The sequence below is a fragment of the Eulemur rufifrons genome, chromosome 9 (genome assembly GCF_041146395.1).
Source record: "Eulemur rufifrons isolate Redbay chromosome 9, OSU_ERuf_1, whole genome shotgun sequence".
In the NCBI taxonomy this organism is placed as follows: Eukaryota; Metazoa; Chordata; class Mammalia; order Primates; family Lemuridae; genus Eulemur; species Eulemur rufifrons.
Genome location: NC_090991.1, coordinates 50,013,827 through 50,039,402, shown reverse-complemented (window position 1 = coordinate 50,039,402; position 25,576 = coordinate 50,013,827). Strand labels below are relative to the sequence as shown.

The following is a 25,576-nucleotide window of genomic DNA, read 5'->3' as shown; positions in this document are numbered from 1 at the left end:
GGCCCGCATCCCTCAGTTGCACCAAAAATACACACACACGGTGTTTTATAGTGTGTTTAAAAGACTCCTCTATATGTTGTATCATTTGAGCCTCAGCCAGTCTTGTAAGGCAGGCAAGTAGATCTTTGTTTAATTCTTTTACAGAAACAATCTCAGAGAGGCTACGTGACTTGCCCTAAAACACACAGCAATTGTGCAGAATTATCAAGGGACCGGGCAGGGCCCATATCCCATTAGACTCCTGCATTTGCCCCTGAGACTAAGAGCATTGGTGTTTTCTGATCCAGGGTCTCCCTCCCTGAGGAACCCCCCACGGCCCCTCCACAGAATGTCATCGCCAGCGGCCGGACCAACCAGTCCATCATGATCCAGTGGCAGCCGCCTCCTGAGAGCCACCAGAATGGACTCCTCAGGGGCTACATCATCAGGTAGGTGGCCACCCTGGGGACAGGAGCGCACAGCCAAGGGGAGAGGGGTGGGGGAAGATTGGGACTGAATTGGAGAACAGTGCAGCTTCACGGCAGCCCCTTCTCCACCTAACAAGAACCAGGCAACGAGAAATGCCTACACTGTGGTAGGAAGGATTTAGGTTAGACACCTGGAAGAACTTCCAGCCGCGAGAGCCTTGGAGGCCAGCAGGAAAGGTTGAGAGAGGAGCTACCACATAGTCACCTAAGGCCACCTGGAAGGACAAGTCTGCCGTATGTCAGAGCTGACGTAGGTGCAGATCTACAGGGAGACAGCAGAAGAGAGAGGTAACTATGGCAGGGCCAGCCACCTGGGAAGTGGAGAATATTCCACCACAGGCCAGATTTCTGTCAAGATGAACCGTGGGTAGAGAAAGTAATTAGCCAAGAGCTGATTGAAAAATGAAAGTTCTTTCTTTGGTTCTTACTAGAAATGAAGCCCTGTTATATAGACTTTTACCTTTATGCTTGACTGGGGACTACTTACTAGCAACCTAAAAGAGAATTACTAACTAAGGGTCACTAAACTGTGGTATTCAAAAATTCAAATTTGCGTGTTATTCGAAGTTTCTGAGACCTCTCATCCATATTCTGGATTCTGGCTGCTGCGAAACACTAGGCAACTTCGTGTGTCTCATTCCTGCACGTGTACATGTCCTGCACACACGTCTCCTGCATGCGTACATCTCCCAGCATGGGAATTCCGCAAATGTGGAAGGCGCTACTGTTGATCGGATTAATCCATCGTCTGCTAATTTTGTTGTGGGTTTTTGGTTAAGCCTAAAGGGTGGTGATTCTCCAAGCATGGTCCCCAGACCAACAGCATTGGCATAACCTGGGAACTGGTCAGAAGTCCAAATTCTCAAGGCTCATCCAAGACCTACTGGACTGGAAACTTTGGGTCAGGGATGAGCCCAGCAATCTGTGTTTTTAAAAAGCCTCCAGGAGATTCTGATGCACCCTAAGATTTAGAGAACCACTGCCATGGAGTATTGCAATGCCCCAGAATTTGGGGCCCCTAATTTTCCAGTAATTGGACTCAAAGCTGTGTATGCATTGTGGTTCCCATGTGGTTTCCCATCCTCCTGTGTGTTTGCTTGTACAGATCCCACTTCTTTAGTATCATGAGTTCTTTTTTCCCGTGGGGGTAGAAATGGCAGAGTAGGTGCCTCCGGGTGTTTCTCTCCACCTACATGAGTGACAGTCAGAGAGAGCCGCTGTCCTGGAGGGAGAAAGAGAATAGCCCAGCCTTTGGGGACTGATGTCCTGTCAATGACCTCAAAGGCTGAGACCTGTGAGATCTGCCCTGGGGCTCTCAGCATCCCTGGGTAGCCCCGCCCACCCTGTCCTCCTCCACCATCAAAAAGAATAGTCCAGACACATCCTCTGCACCTGTGCTGTCCTGTAAGGTAACCAGTAGTCACCTATGGCTATTCAAACTGCAGCTGACCCTTGAACAACATGGGGGTTAAGGGTACCGACTCCTTGTGCAGTTGAAAATCTATGGATAACTTCTGACTCCCTAAAAACTTAACTATTAATAGCCTACTGTTGACTGGAAACCTTGCCAATGACCTAAACAGTTGATTAACCTATATATTTTATGTATTCATGGCCTACCTTTTTCTTAACTTTTGCACTATGTCTAGGCTATGTAGTTTGTCTGCAATTTTTTCAAATTGTCAGAAATCTCCAAAAACATTTTCCAATATATTTATTGGAAAAAATTCACGCATCAGTGGACCTGTGCAGTTCAAACCAATGTTGTTTGAGGGTTGGCTGTATTTAAAAATATACCAAACTCAAGTTTAGCTCCCCAGTTGCACTAAGCACATTGCAAGGGCTCAATGGCCTCGTGCGCTAGGGGCTACCCCCGTGGACAGCACAGAGGTGGGCCATTCCCCCTGTCGCAGAAAGCTCTGCCCCAGGCAGTCCCCCGGGCACGAGGCGGAGCAAGCTGACCCCAGTCCACTGCGCCCCCGCCTCTTCCCCAGATACTGCCTGGCCGGGCTGCCTGTTGGGTACCAGTTTAAGAACATCACGGATGCTGATGTCAACAACCTGCTGCTGGAGGATCTCATCATTTGGACCAACTACGAGATCGAGGTGGCCGCCTACAACAGCGCGGGCCTGGGCGTCTACAGCAGCAAAGTCACAGAGTGGACGCTGCAGGGAGGTGAGCAGAGACAGAGGCCTCGGGGGAGGAGGTGCTTCCCCTTCTCCCGGCCCCTGTGCCTGCCGGGCCCCGTGAGTCTCAGTCTACGTCACCTGTCTTAACCGGGCCCTCGCTGTTGCACTCTGGGGATGGGACCACCACATGGTGCCCAGCTGCCCTGGAGGGTGGGAGGACAGAGGGGAAGATGAAGAGGCAGGTGGCTTGGACACCGTCAAGGGCAGAGGCTTCAGGGATGTGGGGACCTTCCACGAATCTCACGTTAACTGGATCACAGAACAGCTCACATCTAGCATTCCACCTGAAGACCACCCAGAGCGTTTTTCATCTTCGTTCCTTTTATTTATCGGTACCCTGTGTGGTGGATCCGGCAAGTGTTATTAAAGCCAAGCTAATCCAGAGAGAGTAAGACGGCGTCTTAAGTTACACAGCAGGGGAGGAGCAGGGGGGCAAAGCAGCGTCTGCAGCCCCCACCCCTGTGTTTTGGGGCAAGGTGGGTGATTGGGCTCCCCCTACAACCCCGGCCTCTCTCCTCTCCTCTAGTTCCCACTGTCCCTCCGGGCAATGTGCACGCAGAAGCCACCAACTCCACGACCATCCGCTTCACCTGGAACGCCCCCAGCCCCCAGTTCATCAACGGCATCAACCAGGGATACAAGGTACTCAGGGCCTCTCCTCGCCCCAGGAGGAGGCTTGAGGTTCTCCGGGGAAGGGTGGAGGCTGGGGAGGCTGGGAGCCGGTAAGGGAAGCGGGGAGGGGTCCCCCTGTTTCTGACGTCATCAGCTCCAGCCAAGCCAAGGACACGAGATAAAAGCCAAGGGCACAGGAGCTTTCTCCAAGGCCACATGCAGGCCACAGGGAGTGTGGACACTGCCCCAGCTGCCAGCCAGCACAGGGGCCCTTCTTAGTGAGACTGGGTTTTGAACAAACTCAGCTCAGTGCAGGCTCTGAACACCTGCGTGTAGCCACGGCCCCATCGGAAAAATCCAGCATTCCCTTCTTAGAACCGCCAAGTCGTGGCTCTGGCAGGCCTCCTGGGGCCCACTCGACCCCTCGAGGCGTGTGGTTAAGGCCACCGGAATAGGACGCACACAGCTTTGGGTTAAAATCGCGCTCTGCCTCTTGCTGGCTACCTGGACAAGTTCCTTAGTGTGTCTGAGCTTCCGTCCTTCCATCAGTATGGACGGAGCACCTACTGTGCGCACTGCGCGTCCTTCCGTCGGTATGGGCGGAGCACCTACTGTGCGCACTGCGCGTCCTTCCGTCGGTATGGGCGGAGCACCTACTGTGCGCACTGCTCGCGCTGCTGGGGAGCTAAAATAAACTCGGTTCCCTGTTTGCAAACGAGGATGACAACAAGACTTACTCTTTAAGGTCACGTGAGGATTAAGTGAGATGATATTTGTAATTTGGTCAGCACAATGACAAAACGTAATCAGCGCTCAGAAAATGGCTTTAGCAGTGGCGGTAGCAATGCATGCGTTTGCTAGGGCTGCGTAACAAAAGGCCACAGACTGGGTGGCTTAAACAACAGGAATTTATGCTGCCGCAGTTCTGGGGGACTGGAGTCTGCGATCCAGGTGTGGCCAGGGCTGGCTTCCTCCCTGGCCTGTCTCCCTGGCATGTGGACTCTGTCTTCTCCCTGTGTCTCCACAGGGTCTGTCCTCTGAGTGCGCCTGCGCCTTAATCTCCTCTTCTCATAGGGACACCAGTCATTGCGGATTAGGACACACCCTAATGACCTCATTTTACTTTAATTACCTTCTTAATGACCCTGTCTCCAAGTACAGTTACGCTCTGAGGTACCGGAGGTTAGAGCTTCAACGTATGAATTTTGTAGACACGTATTTTAGCCCGTAACAAATAATAGTAGTAACAGTAGCAGCCATAGTGGGAGTAATACGTTTGCTGTAATTGTAACTGTGCCAAAAGTCAGGACTTTTCAATCCTCCCATCCTGGAGCACAGACCCTGGACCCCAGCCCTGGGTCTCTCCTCTCAGTCCCTGGGGAACACCGCGCGTGTCCCCCCTCAGAGGACTGAAGCCAGGTCACAGAGTGGAGGGTCGACACTGCCCCGGCAGCGTGGGGCAGCTGGCAGGATGCCCTCCACCCCCTCCAGCCGTGGGCACAGAGGCAGAGCCCTGGAGGGGCAGCCGGCTGTGAAGGGGAGGAACTGCAGGCTCTGGGTTTAAGCCCAGGGGTCTGGTGACCTCACGGTGACCGCTGATACATCCTGAAGGTTCCTGCACCCGCTCTGCACCGTGTCCGCATGTGTGCCACAGCCAAGATTAATTCTAGTTCTAGTGGCCTTAAGCCACTCTTACTGCAAGTTGGGGGAGGCTGGAGAGGAAGGGACTGAGGTTAAGTCACGGAGAGAATTTTCTGCTCGTGCCGCAAGCTAACAACAGAGGGATGGCCCAGGCGGGGATCCACCCAGCCTCAGCCCTCTCACTCCCAGGAAGCCGGCAAAGCCAAGGCCAAGCAGAGCTTTCCAGGGCAGGGAGCTGCAGCTGAACACTCGCAGCTCTAGCTGGCTGGAAAAATCTCCTAATTGGGACTCTGGGGGGGGAGGCAGGGGAGGGAAGGGGAGGCCCGCATTGCTGAGGAGCAGAGGAGCTGAGCTGGGAACACAATTAGCTTCTTGCCACCAATTCTAAGCACAGGTTTTATTCTGCATATGGGAGGACTGAGCTACAAACTTTTATGGTGAGCAGCCGCCGCCATGAGGGCCAGGAGGGCCAGCCAGCCAGGACACTTAGGGCAATGGCCCACAGTGACCCAGAGCCAGAGGCGGCTGCAGAGGCCTCCAGATTCCCAGGTCCACCCGGCGCCCAGCGCCCAGCGGCTGCTCAGCGAAGGTCAGTGGGAATGCACTGCCCAGATGTTTCCAGCACGGGAGCTGGTGGAGGAGTAAGAAGAGCTCACACCGTGGGACACTCCCACACGCCAGGCAGCAGGCTAAATGCTCCACTCACACTCTCCTCTCGTGCGCGCTGCACAGGAGCCCTAAGAAGTATATTCTCATCACCCCATTTTCCAGGCAAAGAAACTGAGGCATGAGAGGGAAGTCACTTGTTCAAGGTCAGACTGAGTGGCAAGGTCAATGCAAAGCTCAGATTCAAACCAGAGCTTGTGCTTTTTCCTACATTACAAAGAAAACATGTCATATTATGGTTTTAATTGTAAAATAATCACTATAACTTAATTTTTTTAAGTGGAAATAAATAAAAGCAGGAATTTTTTTCCTGATTCTTTGGCTTCCAGTGTATCACAGAGAGGAAAGAAAAGCAGTGTTTGTCCCTCATGTGCCTCCACTGAGAATGGACTTTTTCCCCTATTAGTTGTGCGCACTTTCAAGCATCTACACAAGCAGAGGGAAGACTCTAATGAAGACCTGTGTAACCAACCCCAGCTTCGACAATTACCAACTCGCAGACAAACATGGCCCCTCCGTCCCCCTCCCTCCGCCTCTGCCCCGGAATATTTGAAAGCAAATCCCAGGCATCGTATCATTTCATTCTTAAATGTTTATATAGAGAAATATCATATTAATAGATGAGGTCTCTATTTAAAACAAAGCCACAATAACCACACTGTCATTATCATGCCTAAAAAGATCCGCAGTCCCTTTAATGCCATCAGATACCCAGTTGGCCTTCACATTTCCTTGATTGCCGTGTAATTTCTGTTACTAGTCGGCTTATTTGCTTCCAGATTTAAATGAAGGTCAAACAATTGCAGTCAGTGGGGGGATTTTTTAGGTCTCAGATGATTTACAGACTCTCTCTCTCCGTCTCTCTCTCTCCTTCATTTCTTGTAATTTATTTGGTGAGGAAACTTAGTTATTTGTCGTGTAGAATTTTCCACAGTCTGGACTTTGCTGATTGCATCCCCGTGGGGTCCTGGAACACGTTCCTCTCAACACTGTATTTGCGGAAAATTGGAACTTAAAGCTAGAGGCTAATCAGATGCAGGTTTGATGATTTTTATTTTTCGAAATATGACTTCCTGGATGGTGGTGTTTATTTCCACCAGAAGGCACGGAGTCTGGCTGTCTCTGTTACCGTGACGTTGCCGGCCTCTGACAGTCCTTGCAGGATCTGTTATTTCAATATGGGTTGTAAAATGCGAATAGGCAAATATTGTCATTTCTTCTTGATTTATTAGCTGAAATGCTTTTTTTTTTTAAATGCTTTCTTAAAGAAAAAATTTCCCTTTATCAACTTTTTGGTTGCCCGAAGGTTCAGTGCATGTAGGGAAAGCCGGGCAGATGCTCAGTTTTTTCCCGTTACTGACCAATTTCCAGTATAATGAATTAGTTCCTTAGCATCTTCTCAGGTGACAGGTAAGTTTGGGTGGCTGGGGGTGGGGGTGGGGAGCTTTTTGTTTTGGTTTCCTTTTGGTAGTGTTATTGTGTACCTAAGGATTTCTTGAGACACATCTGATGTGTTTCAATCCACTACCGTTATTATTCTTACTGATGCCAAATCAACCCATCACCGGCTTCTTCGACTTGACCTGTGTCCTCTCTGCATAGTCCCTGTGGTCTCTGCTTCCTGGAAATCTGGTGTGACAGGATGTTCCAGGCTATATATGTTTCCTGCACCGTGCCAGGGATGAGCCATTTCTGCAAGGAACTCTCGTTCCTTGTAGCAGGAAATGATAGTTAGACACCACAGTCTGGGCACACGGGGTGCTCCTTGTTTCACGGATGGTTTTGTTTCTAGGCCCTGTGAATCAATAGCTAGGAAATACTTTTTTTAAAGATAAAATAGATACTGATGCTTTCAATTCAATTTCATGACTACAAGCCTTTTAATAATTTCATGTGTCTTCTGTCTGTATCTTTCTCCAGACTGAAAATCCAGTTCCTATAAAACCAACATATTTACCCACCTACTGTATCCCACACACACGGAAAAGTTTCAGAATAGTAATGTCAACACTGTGATTACTGAAAATAGTTTATTTCTTGAAGTTGTTTTTGTTCTTGGGGTACACCGCTCTGGGGATATACTTCACATAGCTACGCTGCAAAGGCATTCGAAAGAGTTTCTCTCAGTAATTTTGCTACAACTCAATACATTATTAGGTCCATTTGCTTCATTTTGTTTTCGATTTTCAGGGATTGATTTTTTTTAATTTAATTTTGTTCTATAATTATGCAGAACATTTACATGGTTCCAAAGTCAAATCTACAAAGGAAATTCAGAAAAAAATCAACTTTAATCTTGGTTCTCTTGGCCCCCGTAGGTTCGATTGCTGTTTGTTTGTTGGTTTAGTGTGGTTTTTCCTTCCATTTCTTTACTATAAGCAAGAACAGCCAGCCCTCCTTATCCATGGGTTCCGCATCCATGGATTCAACCAAACTCAGATCGAAAATAATTGGAAAATAATTATACCTGTACTCAACATGTGCAGACTTTTTCTTGTCATTATTCCCTAAATGCAGTATGACAACTATTTACACAGCATTTACATTGTGTTGGGTATCATAAGTAACCCAGAGATGATCTAAAGTATGCAGGGCGATGTGCACAGGTTATATGCAAACACTACACCATTTTATATCGGGGACTTGAGCATCGTTGGATTTTGGTATCTGCAGGGGGTCTTGGACCCAATCCCCATGGCTACGAGGGATGGCTACACACGCATGTACAAATATGTACCCTCCCCTTCCTAGATAAATGACAATGCACTCGCCACACTTTCTCCATCTTGCTTTTTAAAATTGTTATTATTTACAATATATCCTGGAGATTACTCCATGGAAGTGTAGAGAGAGATTCCTTGTTCCTTTCTATACTCATCTCAGACTTTATCATGTGGATCTCCTATAGTTTATCCAACTAGCCCCCTAGTGATAGCATTTTGGTTGTTTGCAGTCTTTTACTACAACCACCCTTTCTGCAGTGAGGAGGTGTGTGCATACGTCTTTTTCTCTTTTCACAGTAGAGCTTTGGACTAGATTCCTAGACATGAGATTGTTGAGTCAAAGTGTAAAAATGTATATAATTTTGCTGTTATTGCCAAATATCCCCCCATTTGATTTATTTTTATTTCATTTTTTAAATAGGAAATATATTTATAAGATTCAAAAACCAAAAAAAAGTTAGAAAAATAAATATATAGCAGAAAGCCTTCATCCCCACCCCCAAACCCCATTGCCTGGTTCCAGTCCACCCAACCCCAACACTCTCCCCACTCTAAGTAACCACTAGCATTGGCTGCTCACATATCCTTTCGAGTTGACCCATGCATGTGCAAAGAGTTAGAGAGACAGAGAGGGAGAGACAGAGAGAGAGAATTTCTCCTAATTTTAATTTTTCTAACTCCAGCGGCTAGAGATCATATCCACCGTCCTACACTCTCAGCCCCATAAAATGCTGTGTCCACGAGAGCAGGAGGCACGTCACCTCCTCTGCTCCTCACTACAACCCAGGAGGCAGCTACTGCTACCTCCTAGAATAGCCTCCGGCTCAGAGAAGTTGGATGACTTCCCCTGGGACACACCTTAAGTGACCGAGCTTGGCCAGGTTCAGGTGTGCCGGCCACAGGACTGTGTCCCCTTCCTCCCCCGTTGACTGCTCATTCTGTGCCCCCCACACTCCACCAGCAGCACCACGTCCAGTTACAAGGTTTGCCTCTCTGGGCCTCTGCTTCGTGGGGGGAGCTGCCTGTCCCATCACACCTGTCCTAAGTCTGGTGTTCATTGCCCAAAACACACCCCAGCCCTGCACAGGGGAGCCCAGTCTGCTTAGAATCCAGAACTAAGGACCCAATAGGGAAAATCAACCCGGACTCCATTTAATAAGGAGAAACCATGGAGACATTGCAGAGAAACCTCAAACACTCACCTAGCAGCTATGTGGACCTTTGGGAGACAGGTCATCATGGACGGTCTCAGGGTCCACAGATCTGGAGCCAGCTCCTGGTGGGTCCCTGTGCAAGCTGCTCAGCCTTCCTGACCCTCGGTTCCCTTTTCCATAACAACATGGGACAGGCCGGGCGCGGCGGCTCACGCCTGTAATCCTAGCACTCTGGGAGGCCGAGGTGGGCGGATCGTTTGAGCTCAGGAGTTCGAGACCAGCCTGAGCAAGAGCGAGACCCCATCTCTACTAAAAATAGAAAGAAATTATATGGACAGCTAAAAAATATATATATATAGAAAAAAATTAGCCGGGCATGGTGGTGCATGCCTGTAGTCCCAGCTACTCGGGAGGCTGAGACAGTAGGATCACTTGAGCTCAGGAGTTTGAGGTTGCTGTGAGCTAGGCTGACGCCACGGCACTCACTCTAGCCTGGGCAACAGAGTGAGACTCTGTCTCAAAAAAAAAAAAAAAACAACATGGGACAGTGATTTCCATCTAATCCTCATTGTGATGATTACATGGGTCCAGTCAGTGATGGGCTTACCCCGGTGCCAGGCACATGGCAAGAGCTCAACAAGCTGTAGCCCTAGTGTGTGTTCACCTGAGCTCCAAGCTCCTGTCCCACGGCTGCCCAGAGCCCAGCCGCTATAGGGCAATAAATGACTCGAAAGGCAATTCCACTCTCTCTCCCCAGGCCTGAGAGGAAGGCCTCTTATCCCTAAGCCTCCTGCTCTTCACATGCAGCCGGAGAACAAGTGGCTGGCATCCCAGAGGAAATGTTTGGAAACAGCCACAGAAAGCCACGTCCTACCGCCATCTTGGGCTCCAGGTGTGGACCTGTAAGATGATGAAGTCAACATTGTGACTCCACAAAACCACACTTCTGTGACCCTGTGCACTTCTTCTGGGTCATTTTTGTGGTCAAGGCCTGGTGATATTGCTCTAAGACACCTATACAGACACTCTTTTTCCTTTATTTTTTTTAAATCGTTTTTATTTTAAATAGTATTTATTTTTTTTGAGCCAATTTATAACTGGCATAAGCCCACTACAAAAAAATATTTACCCAGACTTTATACTTGCTACGGAACACACCACACAATTAATTCTAACAGCATAATTAATTCAAATTTGCATTAATTAAATTAAATTAAAACATTAAACTTGTTTCTTAATCTACTCCAAAGAAGTTCGGCAATTTAATTGCTACGAAACAACTGAAATCAGGAGGATATTTAACATACTTATTAAATGCCACTTAGTATTTCTGTTTAGTATTTTTAGGGTCTAATTAGTGTCTAATTAACTTGCTATAGGCCATCTTTCCACAATACCAATTAAATTTCAAAACATCCTTTATAAACACACGGCCAGGAAAAGGAGAAGATTAAGCATTGTTACAGGCATGAGTTAATCAGGAGACATTGGCGTGGTATTGTTTTATATCTATAAATACCCGTGCTTATTAAAACTCATCAAGTGTTGCTTTTCACCATTAATTGCAATTTAATCAACTTCAAATAAATGAGGAAATCTCCGAAACCAGCTGTCATTGTTGTAGACAGATGAGGGGCCTGGAAAACAGGCGTGCGAGGTGAGAGAGCAGGTGGCAGACATGAAGGAGGTGAAGGGGGGTCAGGCAACCAATGGGTGGAGCATGCCGGGGGGCAGGGTTGGAGAGGAAGCGCTGGGCTTCCGGGTGGGGTTTTCCGGCCGATGCCCTGCCTCTGGGTGATGTTTAAGGTGGGAATCCCAACTTGAAAGGAGCGTAAGAGGATAACAGTTACCCACAAACTAAGGTTCCCAGCTCTACGGGAAGGGACCCTCAGAGGTCTCCAAGGTGGCCCAGCCTGTACGGAGCAAGATAGAAGAGCTCAGGGCTTGGAATCCAAGCACCAGCTTCCCCCAGCTGTGTGAGCCTCTCTGAGCCTCAGTTTCCTCATCTGTAAAACACAGGGCCGGTGTCATGGGCGTGTCATCTGCACAGCCCTCCAGGGCTCTGCACGTAGAAGGGCCCCACACTTGGTTACATGTTCTACCGCTGTCATCTTGAGATTCTTAATAAGTTTTGAACAAGAGAGCCCTCCGTTTTCACTGGACACCAGGCCTGTGAAATGATGTAGGCCAGTCCTGGTAAAATGCCTCCCCGACGGGGCCACCATGAGAATCGAATGGGAGACAGCTCAGGAAGCCCCCAGCACAGAGCTTTTCACAGTCAGTGGCTCAGGAAGTGGGGCAGCGCACCAGAGTGAACTCCAGTGGCCTGTGGGTCTCCTGCACGGCCTGTCCCTTCCCTGGGAGGGGGCACCACCGGGACCTGGGCTCCTGGACACTGCCCATTGGTTAACCCAGCCTGTGGGAGAGGGCTTGGCCTCTTCTGGAATCTTCTTGCTGCCCTGCCTGAATTGCTGGCCTCTCCCCAGCTGATTGCCTGGGAACCGGAGCAGGAAGAAGAGGTTACCATGGTGACCGCGCGGCCTAACTTTCAAGACAGCATCCACGTGGGCTTCGTATCTGGCCTGAAGAAGTTCACGGAGTACTTCACCTCGGTGCTGTGCTTCACCACCCCCGGAGACGGGCCCCGCAGCGCCCCGCAGCTGGTGCGCACCCACGAGGACGGTAGGCAGCTCCCCACCCCACGCGCCCTCGGCGGGCCAGGCTGGGCGCTCGGGCGGAAGGCCGTCCTGGGCTTGTCTCCCATGCCAGGGCACCCCCAGCGCACTGCAGGCTGCCTTGCAGATGGTGGTCTCTCTCTGGCTCTAACTGGCATTGGGTGGGGTGGGGGGCCCTTTCGGGGTGCAGTGCCTGGGCCGGTGGGACACCTGAGCTTCAGTGAAATCCTGGACACCTCGCTGAAGGTCAGCTGGCAGGAGCCGGGAGAGAAGAACGGCATCCTCACAGGTAGGCGCCGCGCGTCTCTGGCCCAGAGGTGGCACGGGGCTGGGACGGTCAGCCAGTCCCTCCCCTGCCTTCCAGCTAGTTTTCCTCCAAACCCTCCCAGTCGACCCCCCTCCCAGAAACTCAGAGGAGGCTCTCGGCACCTCTGCTCCTTAACATATCCCAGATCTTCAGCCACAGACCTAAGTGGCTGCACGGTGACTTGCTCTCTCTCCTGCAGTCCCCAGCGACAGTGGCATCCCCTCCAGGTTACACCCAGGGCCCCGGCAGGGTGCCAGCAGCTCCCACCTCCCTTGGTCCCATCGCTCCCAGTGGGGTCTAACTGCCAACCTGGGGAAGGTGTGGGAAGCGGGGCGGACGGTCAGGCCGACTCACGGTCACAGCCAAGCTCACGCCACCGTGGGGGGCTCCTCCCAGGCTACCGGATCTCCTGGGAGGAGTACAACCGGACCAACACCCGCGTGACGCACTACCTGCCCAATGTGACCCTGGAGTACCGCGTCACAGGCCTCACCGCGCTCACCACCTACACCATCGAGGTGGCCGCCATGACCTCCAAGGGCCAGGGCCAGGTGTCTGCCTCGACCATCTCGTCTGGGGTACCTCCGGGTAAGTGCTCATCCTCAGGGCAGGACTCCGGCCTCGTGGTTCTCCTGAGCGGCATCCCATTGGAGATGCCCTTGTCTTTCAGGGACATTGGCTTTCTTCCCGCAGAGCCCTCCCCTCCCCTTGCCGGGTCCAGGTCCTCCCAGCGCAGGCTGAATTCCCATGATACCAGTCTCTGACGGGGGCGCCACAGCTCGCTGCTGCCCCCTCCCTTGGCTCGCAGGGGAGCAGAGGCCCCCGACAGCCCCGCCCTTGTCTCCTCTGCCCCACCAGCCCCCCTTCACCCCATCTCACACGGCCCCACATCAGGCAGTGGGATCTGTCATTGGGGGGCAGAATTCCCACTGTCACTCAGAAGGTCCGAGTGGGATTCCGGCCCATGGAGAGTCAGCTGGGAAGCAGCAGGGAGCAGTGGGAGCCATCTCAGGCCCCGTGTGACGAGTGAGCTGAGGTCTAGTCCCAGCCCTGCCACCCTGAGCAAGTCAAATGTCTCCTCTGTGCCTCAGTCTCCCCCTGCTGTACATATGGGGAGTTAGACTAGATAACCATGTGGCCCCTCCAGCTCAGGAAGGCTATGCTTGTGTGACCTGCCCTGGGCATGGCTGGGGCACCTGAGTTACGGTCAATCCTCAGTGTCAGTGACAGTCAGACTGACAAATATCTGTGTGGTGCTCACTGGGTGTGGAGCTGAGAGCCTTATACACACCAGCTCGTTTAGTCTCACAACAGCCCTGGGGGAGGTGTTGTCATTATCATCTCCATCTTACTGAGGAGGACACGGGGGCTCAGAGAGGTAGGGAACTTGCCCAGAGACACACAGCCTCTAAGAGGTGGCGTTGGATCCAAGCTCAGACAGTCCGACTCCGGAGTCTGTGCTCTTTCTGGGCATCCTGAGGCCCGAGAGCTTTGGGGTTCCTGGTTGGAAAACAGGAGCTGCCCCCTGTCCCCACCTGTCCTTCCAGCCTCCCCCAGCCATTACCGGGCTCGGGAGGGGCTGTGTGCGGGTGGAGGGGAGGATTGGTCCCACCTGGTCCTCACTGAGCCTGGTGTGGCTTTGCGCAGCTTCCAGCCCCCGTGAGCACCTCACTCCCATCAAAACTGCCAGGAGGAAGCCCCTGGCATACCCAGCCCTGTTCCCTGGCCCTGGGGGCCCCCCAGCCCTCAGGTCAGTCTCAGCCTCCTGGTAGGAAAGAGATGTGTGTAAGACACAGGAGCAAAGACTTGGTGGGATGAGGCCTTGGCTGCGGCTCTCCTGGGACACTTCCAGGAAAGGTGCTGGTGACACACAACCCCCTCTGCATCCCAAGTCCTGTTCAGTGTGGAGGGACATTCTCACCCCGTCTCCTTTCCCACCCTCTTCTCCTTTTCCAGAACTCCCAGGGCCCCCCACCAACCTGGGCATCTCTAACATCGGTCCCCGCTCCGTGACCTTGCAGTTCAGGCCCGGCTACGACGGGAAAACCTCCATCTCCCGCTGGCTGGTGGAGGCCCAGGTAACGCCTGCTGGAGGGTGGCCCTGGGGCCTGGGCACCCCGTGCTTTTGAGGGCGAAATCGTATGTGTATTTCAGTCTGTGAGTTTTTACCTGTAACTATCGATGGCCAAGTGTACCCCAAATGCCCGAGCTTTCCAATACCGTCTCCACCCCCACCTCACCTTTGCATGTGAAAACACACATGCCAATCCCTGTCTGGTCCCAGGGGGTGATTGGCTGGCCTGGGAAAATACCCAGTTGCTGCCTGCAGCCTTGTCACCCCGTGGTTCTCAGCCTCAGCTGCACCCTGGAATCATCAGGGGAGTGTTCAAAAGTTCCAACACCTGCATCCCACCTGCAGAAACTGGTCCTGATTTGCTGGTTTAAGGGGCAGTCTGGGCTTTAGAAGCACCGCAGGGTGTTTAGCAGAATCAGCTGGGAGCTTGTGAAAAGCACAGGTTCTGGGGCACCGTGCCCAGCGGTTCCGATGGGCTGGGTCCAGGGCAGGGGCTAGGAATGTGGCTATGACAAGCACTCCAGGAGGCTCTAACGCAGGAGGTCTCAGAGTCACATTCCAGGCATGTTTAAGGGCCTGGAAGGATGGTGGCCCCATTCGGTGCCCTCCAGGGGAGCCCTGGGATTCGAACCAAGAGCTTCCCTGGGCAGGGCTTGGACCTCTTAGAAGCCGGGGCTCAGAGCACCCCGTCTCCCCCCTGGAGGCTGGACAGGCCTAAGGGTCCCTCCCTTCCCCAGGTGGGCGTGGTCGGGGAGGGAGAGGAGTGGCTGCTGATCCACCAGCTCTCCAACGAGCCCGACGCCCGCTCCATGGAGGTGCCCGACCTCAACCCCTTCACCTACTACAGGTAACGTGACGGAGCAGGGGAGGGGGTGCTGGCCCAGCGCCAGGGAGGGCTGCCCACCCTGGGACAGGGTTTGGCCCTGAGGTCCGGCCCTTACCTTCCTCTCATCCCTCCCCCCGCCCTCCGTCCTAGCTTCCGCATGCGCCAGGTGAACATCGTAGGCACCAGCCCGCCCAGCCAGCCTTCCAGAAAGATCCAGACCCTGCAGGCGCCTCCCGACATGGCCCCCGCCAACGTGTCTCTGCGCACGGCCAGTGAGACCAGCCTGTGGCTACGCTGGATGGTGAGGCTTCCCCGAGGGCACCAGGGTGGGGCATCTCCTCGAGCGCCGAGGGCTCGAGTCGGAACACCTACAGTTCCTTTCTCTTTTCTCTACTTTTTTTAACTTCTTTATTTAGCTGGTAAGGTGCCTGATTGATTTCAGTCTTAGCCGAATGCACAAATGCCCCACATGAGAGGAAACAGCTAGAAAATACTGTTTACTGAGCATTGCCAAGTGCTGAGCACTTTAAATTTTTTATCCCATTTGATCCTCCCAGTAATCGCAGCACATGTTATTATCCCAATTTATGGCCAGGAAAACTGAGGCTCAGAGAGGTTAGGAACTTGCTCATGGTCACACAGCTCCTGAGCGGTGGGTCTGGGATTCAGGTGCCAGGTGTCCCACCACACTAGGTCAGAGGGTGTGGCACGGACCAGGGCAGTATGTTGGAAGGTCATTACCCCTGGTGGCCCTGCACGAGGTCATAGTACTAACGTGCTGAGGCTTCCTTCCTGCCAGGCAAGGCTCTGAGCGCTCTGTTCAAAGTCGGGCATTGAATCCTCCCTACAAGCCTGTGGCAGCAGCGTGTTCCTGGTCCCCGTTGTGCAGATGACACCCGGGCAGAAAGATCAGATAACTTGCCCAAGGCCCCCTGCATCCTCCCACACCCTTCAATTAACAGCAGGGCCGAGATCACAACCCAGGGAGTCTGTACCCCCAAATCCACAGCCCTAACCCCCGAGCACACTGCCATCTCACCCTCTGGGGAGCAGGAGAGACCACTCCTCCCCCAGGCCATCCCCTGGGACAGCGTGTCTGAGCACAGGTCCCACAGAGCAGCAGTCCCAAGAGGTGCTTGGAGCAAGCAGGAATTCTTAAATAAGTGTGGGGGACAGCACCACATGCCAGGGCTCCTTAGAGAAGGAAGTTCTCTTTCTGGTCGTGCAAAACACAACTTGCAAAACGCACTGTGCCAGGGCAGGGCCACTGTGAAGCCACGTGCCTGTCACGTACGCTGTGAGAGCAGGTGGCACCGTCAGCCCTCGACACACATTAGCGATCAGTCCTGCTGCCCCTCCCAGAGTGGCCGGCACGGGGCAGAGCTGTCCCCACCCAGCCCGGCGGCCGACAGCACCGCGACAGGCAGGCACCCCCTGCACGGGCATCCTCTGTGACCCTGCAGTCTCCTGTCCCCTGTCTCCCAGGCTCCCCTGGCCACCCCGGGCTGGCTCCCTTCTTCCCTCCCAAATCTCACTCTGAGGTGTCCAAATACTAAAAGGTTAAAGAGCGCAACATGGAGGGCGAGGGCTGGAAGGGGACGGAAAGGCGGTTGCTCCACGGTGCGGGGCCCCAGGCACCTCTCAGGCCGAGCTAATGGCCCGTGGTACGTTACCTTTCCTTAGCAGGCAAGGGAGCGGGCACAGGCCCATCTCCACTCCCAGGCCCATCGATCGCTCTTAATGGGCTTCGGTCGGCTTCACTAAGTGTCTGCAGGAGCGGTTGGGCGGTTGGGCTGGCGGAAGGGGGTGCATGGTGAGAAAGCAGGCAGGGGCCGAAGGGGAGGGATGGGACACAGTGGTCAGCGTGTGGTGAGCCCGCAGAGCCCCTGGGGGGCAGGGTGGGGGAGGTGGGGGCTGAAGAGGCCCCGCTCCAGCCCTGTCCCCTTCAGAGGAGGAGCAGAAGGCCCGGCCCTGGGCTCACACCTGCTTCCAGCCACAGGCCCTCCGTAGTGCACACCCCTCCGCTGCTCCCCAGCCCTGCCCACATTCATCCCAACAACCTCGAACCAGCAACCGCAGCCCCCCAGCCTAGTCCTAAGGCCTAGGAAAGAAGTCTGTGTTTTGATGAGACTCAAATGAGGAGGAGGCTGAAAATGCAGCAGGAGAGACTGAGGTTTGCTGCACAAAAGGACTTCCCGCCCTCTCCCCACACTTGCTCCCCCAAGGGCAGGCATGAGCCGAGACCAGGTGTTGTGGGCAGTTCAGTCCAGTGTGTGCTGGCAGCCTGAGTGACGCAGCTGAGCCGTGGAGACAGCCAGGGCCGAAGGCGGCTGTGCTCATCAGTGCGTTAGACAGACAGCCCCCTGGGTCTCCCTGAAAGGCCTGACTCCCTTGGCAGGGTAATGAGTTTGTCACACGCCCGGTAGAGAATGGGTGCTGCTTCTCCCTCCCCCCCAGGGAGACGAGGACCATCAGGGACACAGCTACACAGCCTGAGCCACACTCGGCAACAGCATCTCACATGACACTGGCAGATTGATGGTGGGCTGGCTAACCCTGAGGGCTCCCTGGAGGAGGGGACACCCAACTGTGCCAGGGCAGTCGTTCCCTGCACGTGGGGTGGGTCCTGGCCTCACAGCGGCTCTGCCGCCCCTGCCTTGCTGCAGCCCCTCCCGGAGATGGAGTACAACGGGAACCCGGAGTCGGTGGGCTACAAGATCAAGTACAGCCGGTCAGACGGCCACGGCAGGACACTGAGCCATGTGGTCCAGGACCGCGTGGAGCGGGAGTACACTATCGAGGACCTGGAGGAGTGGACGGAGTACCGCGTCCAGGTCCAGGCCTTCAACGCCATCGGCAGCGGGCCCTGGAGCCAGACGGTGGTGGGCAGGACCCGGGAGTCAGGTACCGCCCAGTCACACGTGGCCACCCTGCTGCCCACGCCCCTGTCTCTCTGCCCTCGGGGCCACCCAGGGGCAGCCGGGCTGAAGCTGCTGTTCAAACACAGCCTGAGGTCGTTTCCTCTGCGCTCGTCATGGCCTAGCGACCTACTGGGACTGCCCACTGTTCCCCAAGGCGGGTTTCGCCCACCCAAACTGCCCACCTCCCTGACCTCAGCCTTAACCTTGGGGCCCAATGGTGCCTGAAGAGCTGAGATGGAGGATTGGGGAAAGGGTTCACCCTCGGAAGGTTCCAGAAACACAACCAGCAGCTCCCAGGGGCCTGGCCAGGGGTCACTGCAGAATGTGAGCCCTGCATGCAGGCAACCCTCGTTCATCCACATGTGGGTCGCCTCCCTGTAGCTCTTTCCTAGCACTTTATAAATGACAGGCGGCTTTCCTGGGCTGTGTCCCCCACTGCTGTGCCAGCAGGAAACGCAAGTTCATCTAACGTTAGCCCGAGGAGGGTTGGGGGAGGCACATCTGAAACCAGAAACAGCATCTGCGACATTCCAAACACAAAAGACATGGTAACAGGATCACTTGCTGTTTGGGGACCATCTGTGCCACGTGTTCCTCTGTGGAGGGGCATGTCCAGCGGGCCCCGCCCCTGGCCGCCCTCCTTCCTTCCCTCCCTGCCACTGTGGGCTCGATGTTGGCTCCTGAGTTCCTTCTCTGCACCCCCTCTCCCCGCAGTCCCCTCCTCTGGCCCCACCAACGTGTCCGCGCTGGCCACCACCTCCAGCAGCATGCTGGTGCGCTGGAGCGAGGTCCCCGAGGCCGACCGCAACGGGCTCGTGCTGGGCTATAAGGTGAGTCCTCTGGGCCCGGGGGGTGGGGGGTCCCCACCTGGCTTCCCCAGCTTCTCCACCCAAGATGCTTGTCCTCGTCACCCTCTGGGACTCTGCCTCCTGGAGTGGGCGCCGGGGTCTGCCTGGCTTCCTGTCCACCTGTCACCTCGGCACCCAGGGCATCCTCCGCGGGTGGGGAGGAGTCCAACAAGGGCTCAGGGTCCTTGGGGCGGTTCCACTTCTCCCAGGAGGCCACACCTGTGCTCCCAGCCTCACTGGCAGCTCTGACGGACCCAGTTGCAGTCTGTTACCTCCTAGAATCCGTCTTAACGCTCTGCCTGGCTGCATGGTGCAGCCCTGGCCTGGAAGTTGGCAGTCGTGGCTCTGCCACTTCTAGCCGTGTGACCTTGCACAATTCACACCTCCTGTCTCGGCCCGTCTTCCCACCTGGATGCTGCCCTAAGGAGCCCTCCAGTGCTGTGGCTGAGTTCATCTTTGTGTCCCCAGCCCTCCGGGAGCACTAGCTTTACCATTACCCCTCCCCCTCGGGGCCGAGCCACCCCAAGGAGCCCCAGTCTGCCCACCCCGCTCCTGGGGCTGAGACTCAGCAGAGGCGCTGACGCTGTGCTGGGCCCTGGCAGGTGATGTATAAGGAGAAGGGCTCGGACGCCCAGCCCCGGTTCTGGCTGGTGGAAGGCAACTCGTCCCGCAGTGCCCAGCTGACGGGCTTGGGCAAATACGTGCTCTACGAGGTCCAGGTGCTGGCCTTCACGCGCGTCGGGGACGGCAGCCCCAGCCACCCTCCCATCCTAGAGCGGACGCTGGACGATGGTGAGTGCAAATCCCGGGAGCTCGTGGAAGGCTGCGGGGGGCCGTCCTTCCTCCTGACCTCCCGGCCTGGCCCCTCTGGGGTCACCCTCTGCCCCACAGGGAACCATGGCCTCAGGCCCCTGCTGTGGGGATGGTTCACCCAGGGGGACGCTAATTACAGCCCGCGTGTCCCTGCAGACAACCTGAGGGCAGTTTGACATCTGATTCGATCTCTCGCTCTCTCTCCAGGACGAGTGTAGGGAACAGGGACTCTGCCGATGTTAATTGCTCTTTCGCCTGGGGCAGGTTCACTTTGAGTAAAGGTCTGTGGGAGAGAAAGTCTTGATTTTTCCTGGGCACAAGCCTCCTGGTCCTGTTTGCAAAAGAGTGAGCCCAGCTGGGCTCCGGGCATTCGTCCCTGCAGCAGAAGTTCCCGTCAGAAGCTGACCGATGTGTCCTTTGCCCCCTCCCTTCCCCCCACGAGGTGCTGCCCACCCCAGACACTTACAGGGTCCAAACAAGAGCACAGAAGGAAGCCCAGTACCATATGTCTATAGAGTCCAAAGTTATACATCACGCTAATGAACTGTTAAGTTAAATATGTTCTATCCTCCTGCCTTGACAAATATACCCTTATAATGACCTAAAAGGCAAAGTTCAAGTTTGGAAATCTCAGAAATCTTGGCGCTCTGTGCTGGAATGAGGTGACATGGGAAGAGTCCCCACCCCACTCTCCCCACGCTCCCAGCCCCGTGCTCTTCCACCCTTACCTTTGGCCCACACCATTCCGTCTCCATCCGTGCCCCCCGAAACAGCTACCCCTTGGCCATCGCTGGGCCCAGGGGTGCACAGTCTGCCCTCAGGGGTAGACCCCGGAGGCAAGCGTGCGGCTGCCTGGAAAGGGAATTCCAGGAGCCCGGGACCCCAGAGCGAGGTCTAGAGAGAGGATTGGTGCAGGCTCAGGGGGGCGCTTGCCTTTGCCCCACGGCCACCTCGCCCCACGGGTGGCAGGAAGTCAGAGCGGGACCTTCTACAGCACAGACCCAGGACAGGGCGGCGGGCCTGGGTCTAAGGGTGGCCCGGTTCCAGGGCACGTGCACAGACTCTGAGCCACAAGAAGCCGGGGTCTTGGCTCCCTGCCAATAACACCTATTCTGAGGCTAGAAACCTCATTCTACCTTCTAGTTCCTGCCAAACGACACTTCTTTTAGAGTAGACACCTCATTGATCGCATTTTCGCGTTGCTGGCTCCTCACGCAGGAGTGCGGGCACAGAGCAGCACTCCACACAGACCCACCGGGCGAGCGGCCCCTTCCCCTGCGCCCCGCCAGCCGCTCTGCTGGAGCTGGGTTCAGAGGGCCGCGGCAGCCTCACAGGTCAACCTCTTTTCCTTTGTCGCCTCCAGTCCCGGGACCGCCCGTGGGCATCCTGTTCCCGGAAGTGAGGACCACGTCCGTGCGGCTGATCTGGCAGCCCCCTGCGGCCCCCAACGGCATCATCCTTGGTAAGTCCTCGCCCTTCCCGGGGCTCTGGCTGCGGGGAGCAGAAGGAGCATAAGATGTCCACTCCCCCTCCAGGGTGGGATCCGAGTCTCCTGTCTCTTGCTAGAAGTTTTAGTCTGTAAGGTTACCTGCTGGAGGGCACGGTCAGGGTTCAGGTCCCTTAAGGACCACTGGTTGTGCCCCCCAATGTCCCCAAGCCCCAGCTGACTGGCCACCTGGTCGACCTCAGCTGCCGTTGCTTAGCGTGGCCAAGCGAGGGCGCGCTGGCCAGCTCTGCACAGCCGCGCCACTGCTGGGGAGCAGGGCCAGGGCACAGAGCAGAAGCTCACTGCGCACTCAAGGTTTCCCCGCCTGCCCTGCTCCCCACACCCCCCAAACACACCCCCAAACACAGGGTTGAAGTCAGCAGCTGCGTGAACCTGAGCAAATCTGCTGCCCTCTGTGGCCTCAACCCCCTCCCTTTGAAAAGGTGGCTTCTTGGACTACCCGTGCCTGTCCCCACGCAACGCCTGCCCCAAACGGATGCCAGCCACACCCCGAACACAGAGCGGGCCTGGGGTGCAAGTGTCTTAGACCAGATCAACCTGGGCAAGAGTTCCAGCTCAGTCACTTACCGGCAGGTGGTCTGGCCTCTCTGAGCCTCAGTTTCCTCACTGAGGGCTGTTATGGGGGGTCATAGACACTGTGCCCTCCATAGTCCACACCCCCCAGGTGGCAGCTCAGGACTGGAGAGTGACCAAGCGGCCTTCAGACAGACCACAGCCAGGGTGGCCCACGTGCAGACCCTGCTGTGGCTGGGGGAAGAGTGACCCTTTCTCGGGGTTCCAGGGGCGGCTGGCCTTGCTTGCCAGCATGACCGTGTCCTTCTGTCCCACAGCTTACCAGATCACGCACCGGCTCAACACCACCACCGCCAACACCGCCACGGTGGAAGTGCTGGCACCCAGCGCCCGCCAGTACACGGCCACCGGCCTCAAGCCAGAGTCTGTCTACCTGTTCCGCATCACGGCCCAGACCCGGAAGGGCTGGGGAGAGGCCGCCGAGGCCTTGGTGGTGACCACGGAGAAGAGGGGTGAGTGCTCAGTGGGGGCAGCCACAGTTGCAGCCCCAGCTAACCCAGGTGATTGGAGCCTCTCCTAGGGGATGGCTGGGGGTAGACAGGTGTGGTCTGGAATGGAAGGTGGGTTCCCATCTTTGAAGTCAAGGTTGGCAAGAGCCCTAGCTGACTTCCAGAGCTGCGCTGGGAGCTGCCCTCCCCAGGAGCCTGCTCTGCACTGGTTTCCAGAGGGAAACTGGTGACCTGGTGAGCAGCTTCCCCTCCCCCATCACACCCCAGTCTTACCGGGGTGGCTGGAGGATCAGACTGCCCTGACCCAGCACCTTGCCCATGGCTGGGTTCCCCAGAAGGGGCCCTGAGACCCCGACTGGGGTGAAAGTGATGTATTAGAAAACATTCTCAGGAAAAACCAGCAGGACAGTGGTTCTCAACTGGGGGCTACTTTCGGTTGTCACAGCTCAGGAGGCTGCTACTGGCATTGGGTGGGTAGAGGCCAGGGATGCTGCTAAGCATCCTACAGTGCCCAGGACAGCCCCCACAAAGGATCATCCATGCCCAGTGCCAGCAGCGCTGAGGTTGAGAAGCCCTGCTGGAGGGGCCGGGGAAGTGGGGCTGGGGAGAGCAGGAAGCCACGCGAGAGTGAGATGGAAAGCAGGGTGCTACAGTGGGAACCGTGGGCTCCATCCCGCTCCGTCGGGGGCAGTGTAGGTCCCATCCCAGCCTTGTCGCGCAGGAGCAAAGGAGCTGAGCGGGGCGTTGGACCTTCTCACTGCCCGCCCTTGGTGAGGGGCTGCCCCGGGGAGACGTAAATTCACAGGCAGTGGGGCTCTAGGAGCGTGAGGGTGGGTCTCTGACCAGGAGACCCAGGTGCGGGCTGTGCACAGGTGTGAGAACCTGCAAGGACCCTGTGTGCGCGGGAATGAGTGGGGGGGGGTGGCCCAGGCCAGAGCCCAGAGCACCCGCTTCCCTCCCTTGAGAAAGTCCAGCCCGCTCGGCCACCACCTGGCCCAGGCTCACCTGCTCCTCCCCTCCCACTGCCCCCCAGACCGCCCGCAGCCCCCCAGCAAGCCGGTGGTGCAGCAGGAGGACGTGAGAGCCCGCAGCGTGCTGCTGTCCTGGGAGCCGGGGAGCGACGGGCTCTCCCCTGTGCGCTACTACACTGTCCAGACCCGCGAGCTGCCCAGCGGCCGGTGGGCGCTGCACTCCGCCTCCGTGAGCCACAACGCCTCCTCCTTCACTGTGGACAGGTGAGGCCTGGGGGCCCGCCGCATCTCCACTCTGCCCCTCCTAGCTGGCACAAGCACCTGCGGTGGTTCCCCAGTGTGGGGGGCACGGTGGGCCCTCTGAGAACACCCCCGGCCTGCCCACCAACTCTCTTCCTCAGCCCGCACCCCCTGTCCACTCTCGCCCCTCCAGAGCTAGCTCCCTCCTAAACCCCTGCTCCCTTTCCCCCTAGAACCCTGGTAGGGAAGGTCGCCTCTTAGTCGTCTATTTCTGGAGCCCAGAAGTCCCCTCCAGTGAAGTGCTTGTCATCCTTCATTAGCGATTCTTCCAGCCAGGCGGCATCTTCCTCTCCAGCTCTAATAGGGCAGTGGAGCCGCACTCCAAAATTCTGGCTTCAATTTCATTCCCAGTGGGCTGTGGTTTTTATGTGCTAGCGATGTGACCGGGAGTTTTGAGCAATACTTTCCTCCCCACCTCCCCCACCCCCAATAAATCCAAAAGAAAGACGTTTGCTTGGAGAGGAAGTGCTGGTTAACTCTTGAGAGCCTCCACCCTTCCCAAACTTGCTAAGTTTAAGAGAGAGATGGCAGTTTAGGGGCGGGGAGAGAGAGTTGTTCAGAAAGGGAGGTGTTGGTGTTTCGTGGCTGTGTTGTCCTCTGAAGTAGGAAATACATAGACATTTCTTCTTGGGGACCCATGGCTTAAAATTGGGGCTCAAGGCTCCCCAAGCTGGCATGGTCTGGGGGGCCTGGCCTCAGTGCCCAGGGGGTCCTGGCCTGGTCCTGGCTTGTCCCCTTTGTAGCAGAGCTCTTTTCTCAGCCTCGATGTTCCCTCCTGTATACTGGGTCAGCATGCCCGGCCCCGTTCCCAGGCGAGGAGAGCTCAGCGAGACCCCATGATGGAGGTGTGGGCAGGTCTTCAGGGAACCCCTTGGTTCATGGGACCCGATTCCTCCACAGGCTCAAGCCCTTCACGTCCTACAAGTTCCGAGTGAAGGCAACAAATGACATTGGGGACAGCGAGTTCAGCGAGGAGTCAGAGTCGCTGACCACCCTGCAGGCCGGTCAGTGCCCCCTCCCCCATGGGTGGCTTTCTCTTGGCCCACTGGCTACTTCCTGGGCACTGGGCATTCTCTTATGGGAGGAGGGGCCTCCAAAGACAGGGAGCACCAGGCCCCTTCAGGCCCCGGGGTAGAGTCCCAAGGAGGTTTGGGCCAGAGGGGCCTTTGCCAGGGGCTCTGGGTCCCAGACCCTGCCTAGCTTTCTAGCACATTCTTTCTCTCATGCCCTGGAAAGCTACCAGTGAACAGGGCCTGTGGCGGTGCGGGGCAGAGCAGAGGGGCCTCTAGGACCCCTGGGTTCAGCTGAGGTCAGGTCTTAGCACCTCTCTCTTCCTCCTCACTGGGCCGTTGTTCTGCAGAAATTGGGCCAGTGGGCACAGAGGATGGCTTGACCTTGACCTGCCCTGCAGCCTGGGGTCAGCAGACTGTGTCCCCGTGGGCTCCTGGGGACCTGAAGCTGCGGTCCCCGAGCCCACATATCTGCTTCTCTTCGCAGCCCCGGACGAAGCCCCCACCATCCTCTCGGTGACCCCCCACACCACCACCTCCGTGCTGATCCGATGGCAGGTACGGCCCGGCCGGCAGAGGCTGCACCAGGACTCAGCTAGGCTCTGCACTGGGACCGGAAAGCCACAGTCCCCACCAGGGCTTGCTGGGGTCCCCAGGCTCTCTGTCCCCAGAGCACCTGGGAAGGCATGAGAAATCCAGGGGTGTGCGTGTCACAAAACATTCCCGTGCCCACACGTGCACACATGGACATTCACATACACCTCATGCCACTCTCCAGATACTCATATCGGGTAGGTGTTATCATCCTCTTCTGCAGGTGAGGACCAAGCCTCAGGGAGGGGACGTGAA

The 25,576-nt window shown here is 55.8% G+C and overlaps 1 protein-coding gene across 1 annotated transcript in view; it reads left to right on the top strand.

Annotated features, from left to right (window-relative positions):
• Positions 1-25,576, top strand: part of SDK2 (sidekick cell adhesion molecule 2) — a 236,487-nt gene that overhangs the window by 175,952 nt on the left and 34,959 nt on the right. Inside the window, exons 16-32 of the mRNA XM_069483167.1 lie at positions 288-428; positions 2,462-2,643; positions 3,184-3,299; positions 11,940-12,135; positions 12,319-12,417; positions 12,832-13,023; positions 14,392-14,513; positions 15,247-15,356; positions 15,486-15,636; positions 18,002-18,239; positions 18,971-19,086; positions 19,707-19,896; positions 21,281-21,379; positions 22,255-22,449; positions 23,480-23,681; positions 24,618-24,721; positions 25,215-25,285. Of these exons, the coding sequence (XP_069339268.1) occupies positions 288-428; positions 2,462-2,643; positions 3,184-3,299; positions 11,940-12,135; positions 12,319-12,417; positions 12,832-13,023; positions 14,392-14,513; positions 15,247-15,356; positions 15,486-15,636; positions 18,002-18,239; positions 18,971-19,086; positions 19,707-19,896; positions 21,281-21,379; positions 22,255-22,449; positions 23,480-23,681; positions 24,618-24,721; positions 25,215-25,285 (2,524 nt within the window). The remainder of the gene's footprint in view (positions 1-287; positions 429-2,461; positions 2,644-3,183; positions 3,300-11,939; positions 12,136-12,318; positions 12,418-12,831; positions 13,024-14,391; positions 14,514-15,246; positions 15,357-15,485; positions 15,637-18,001; positions 18,240-18,970; positions 19,087-19,706; positions 19,897-21,280; positions 21,380-22,254; positions 22,450-23,479; positions 23,682-24,617; positions 24,722-25,214; positions 25,286-25,576) is intronic.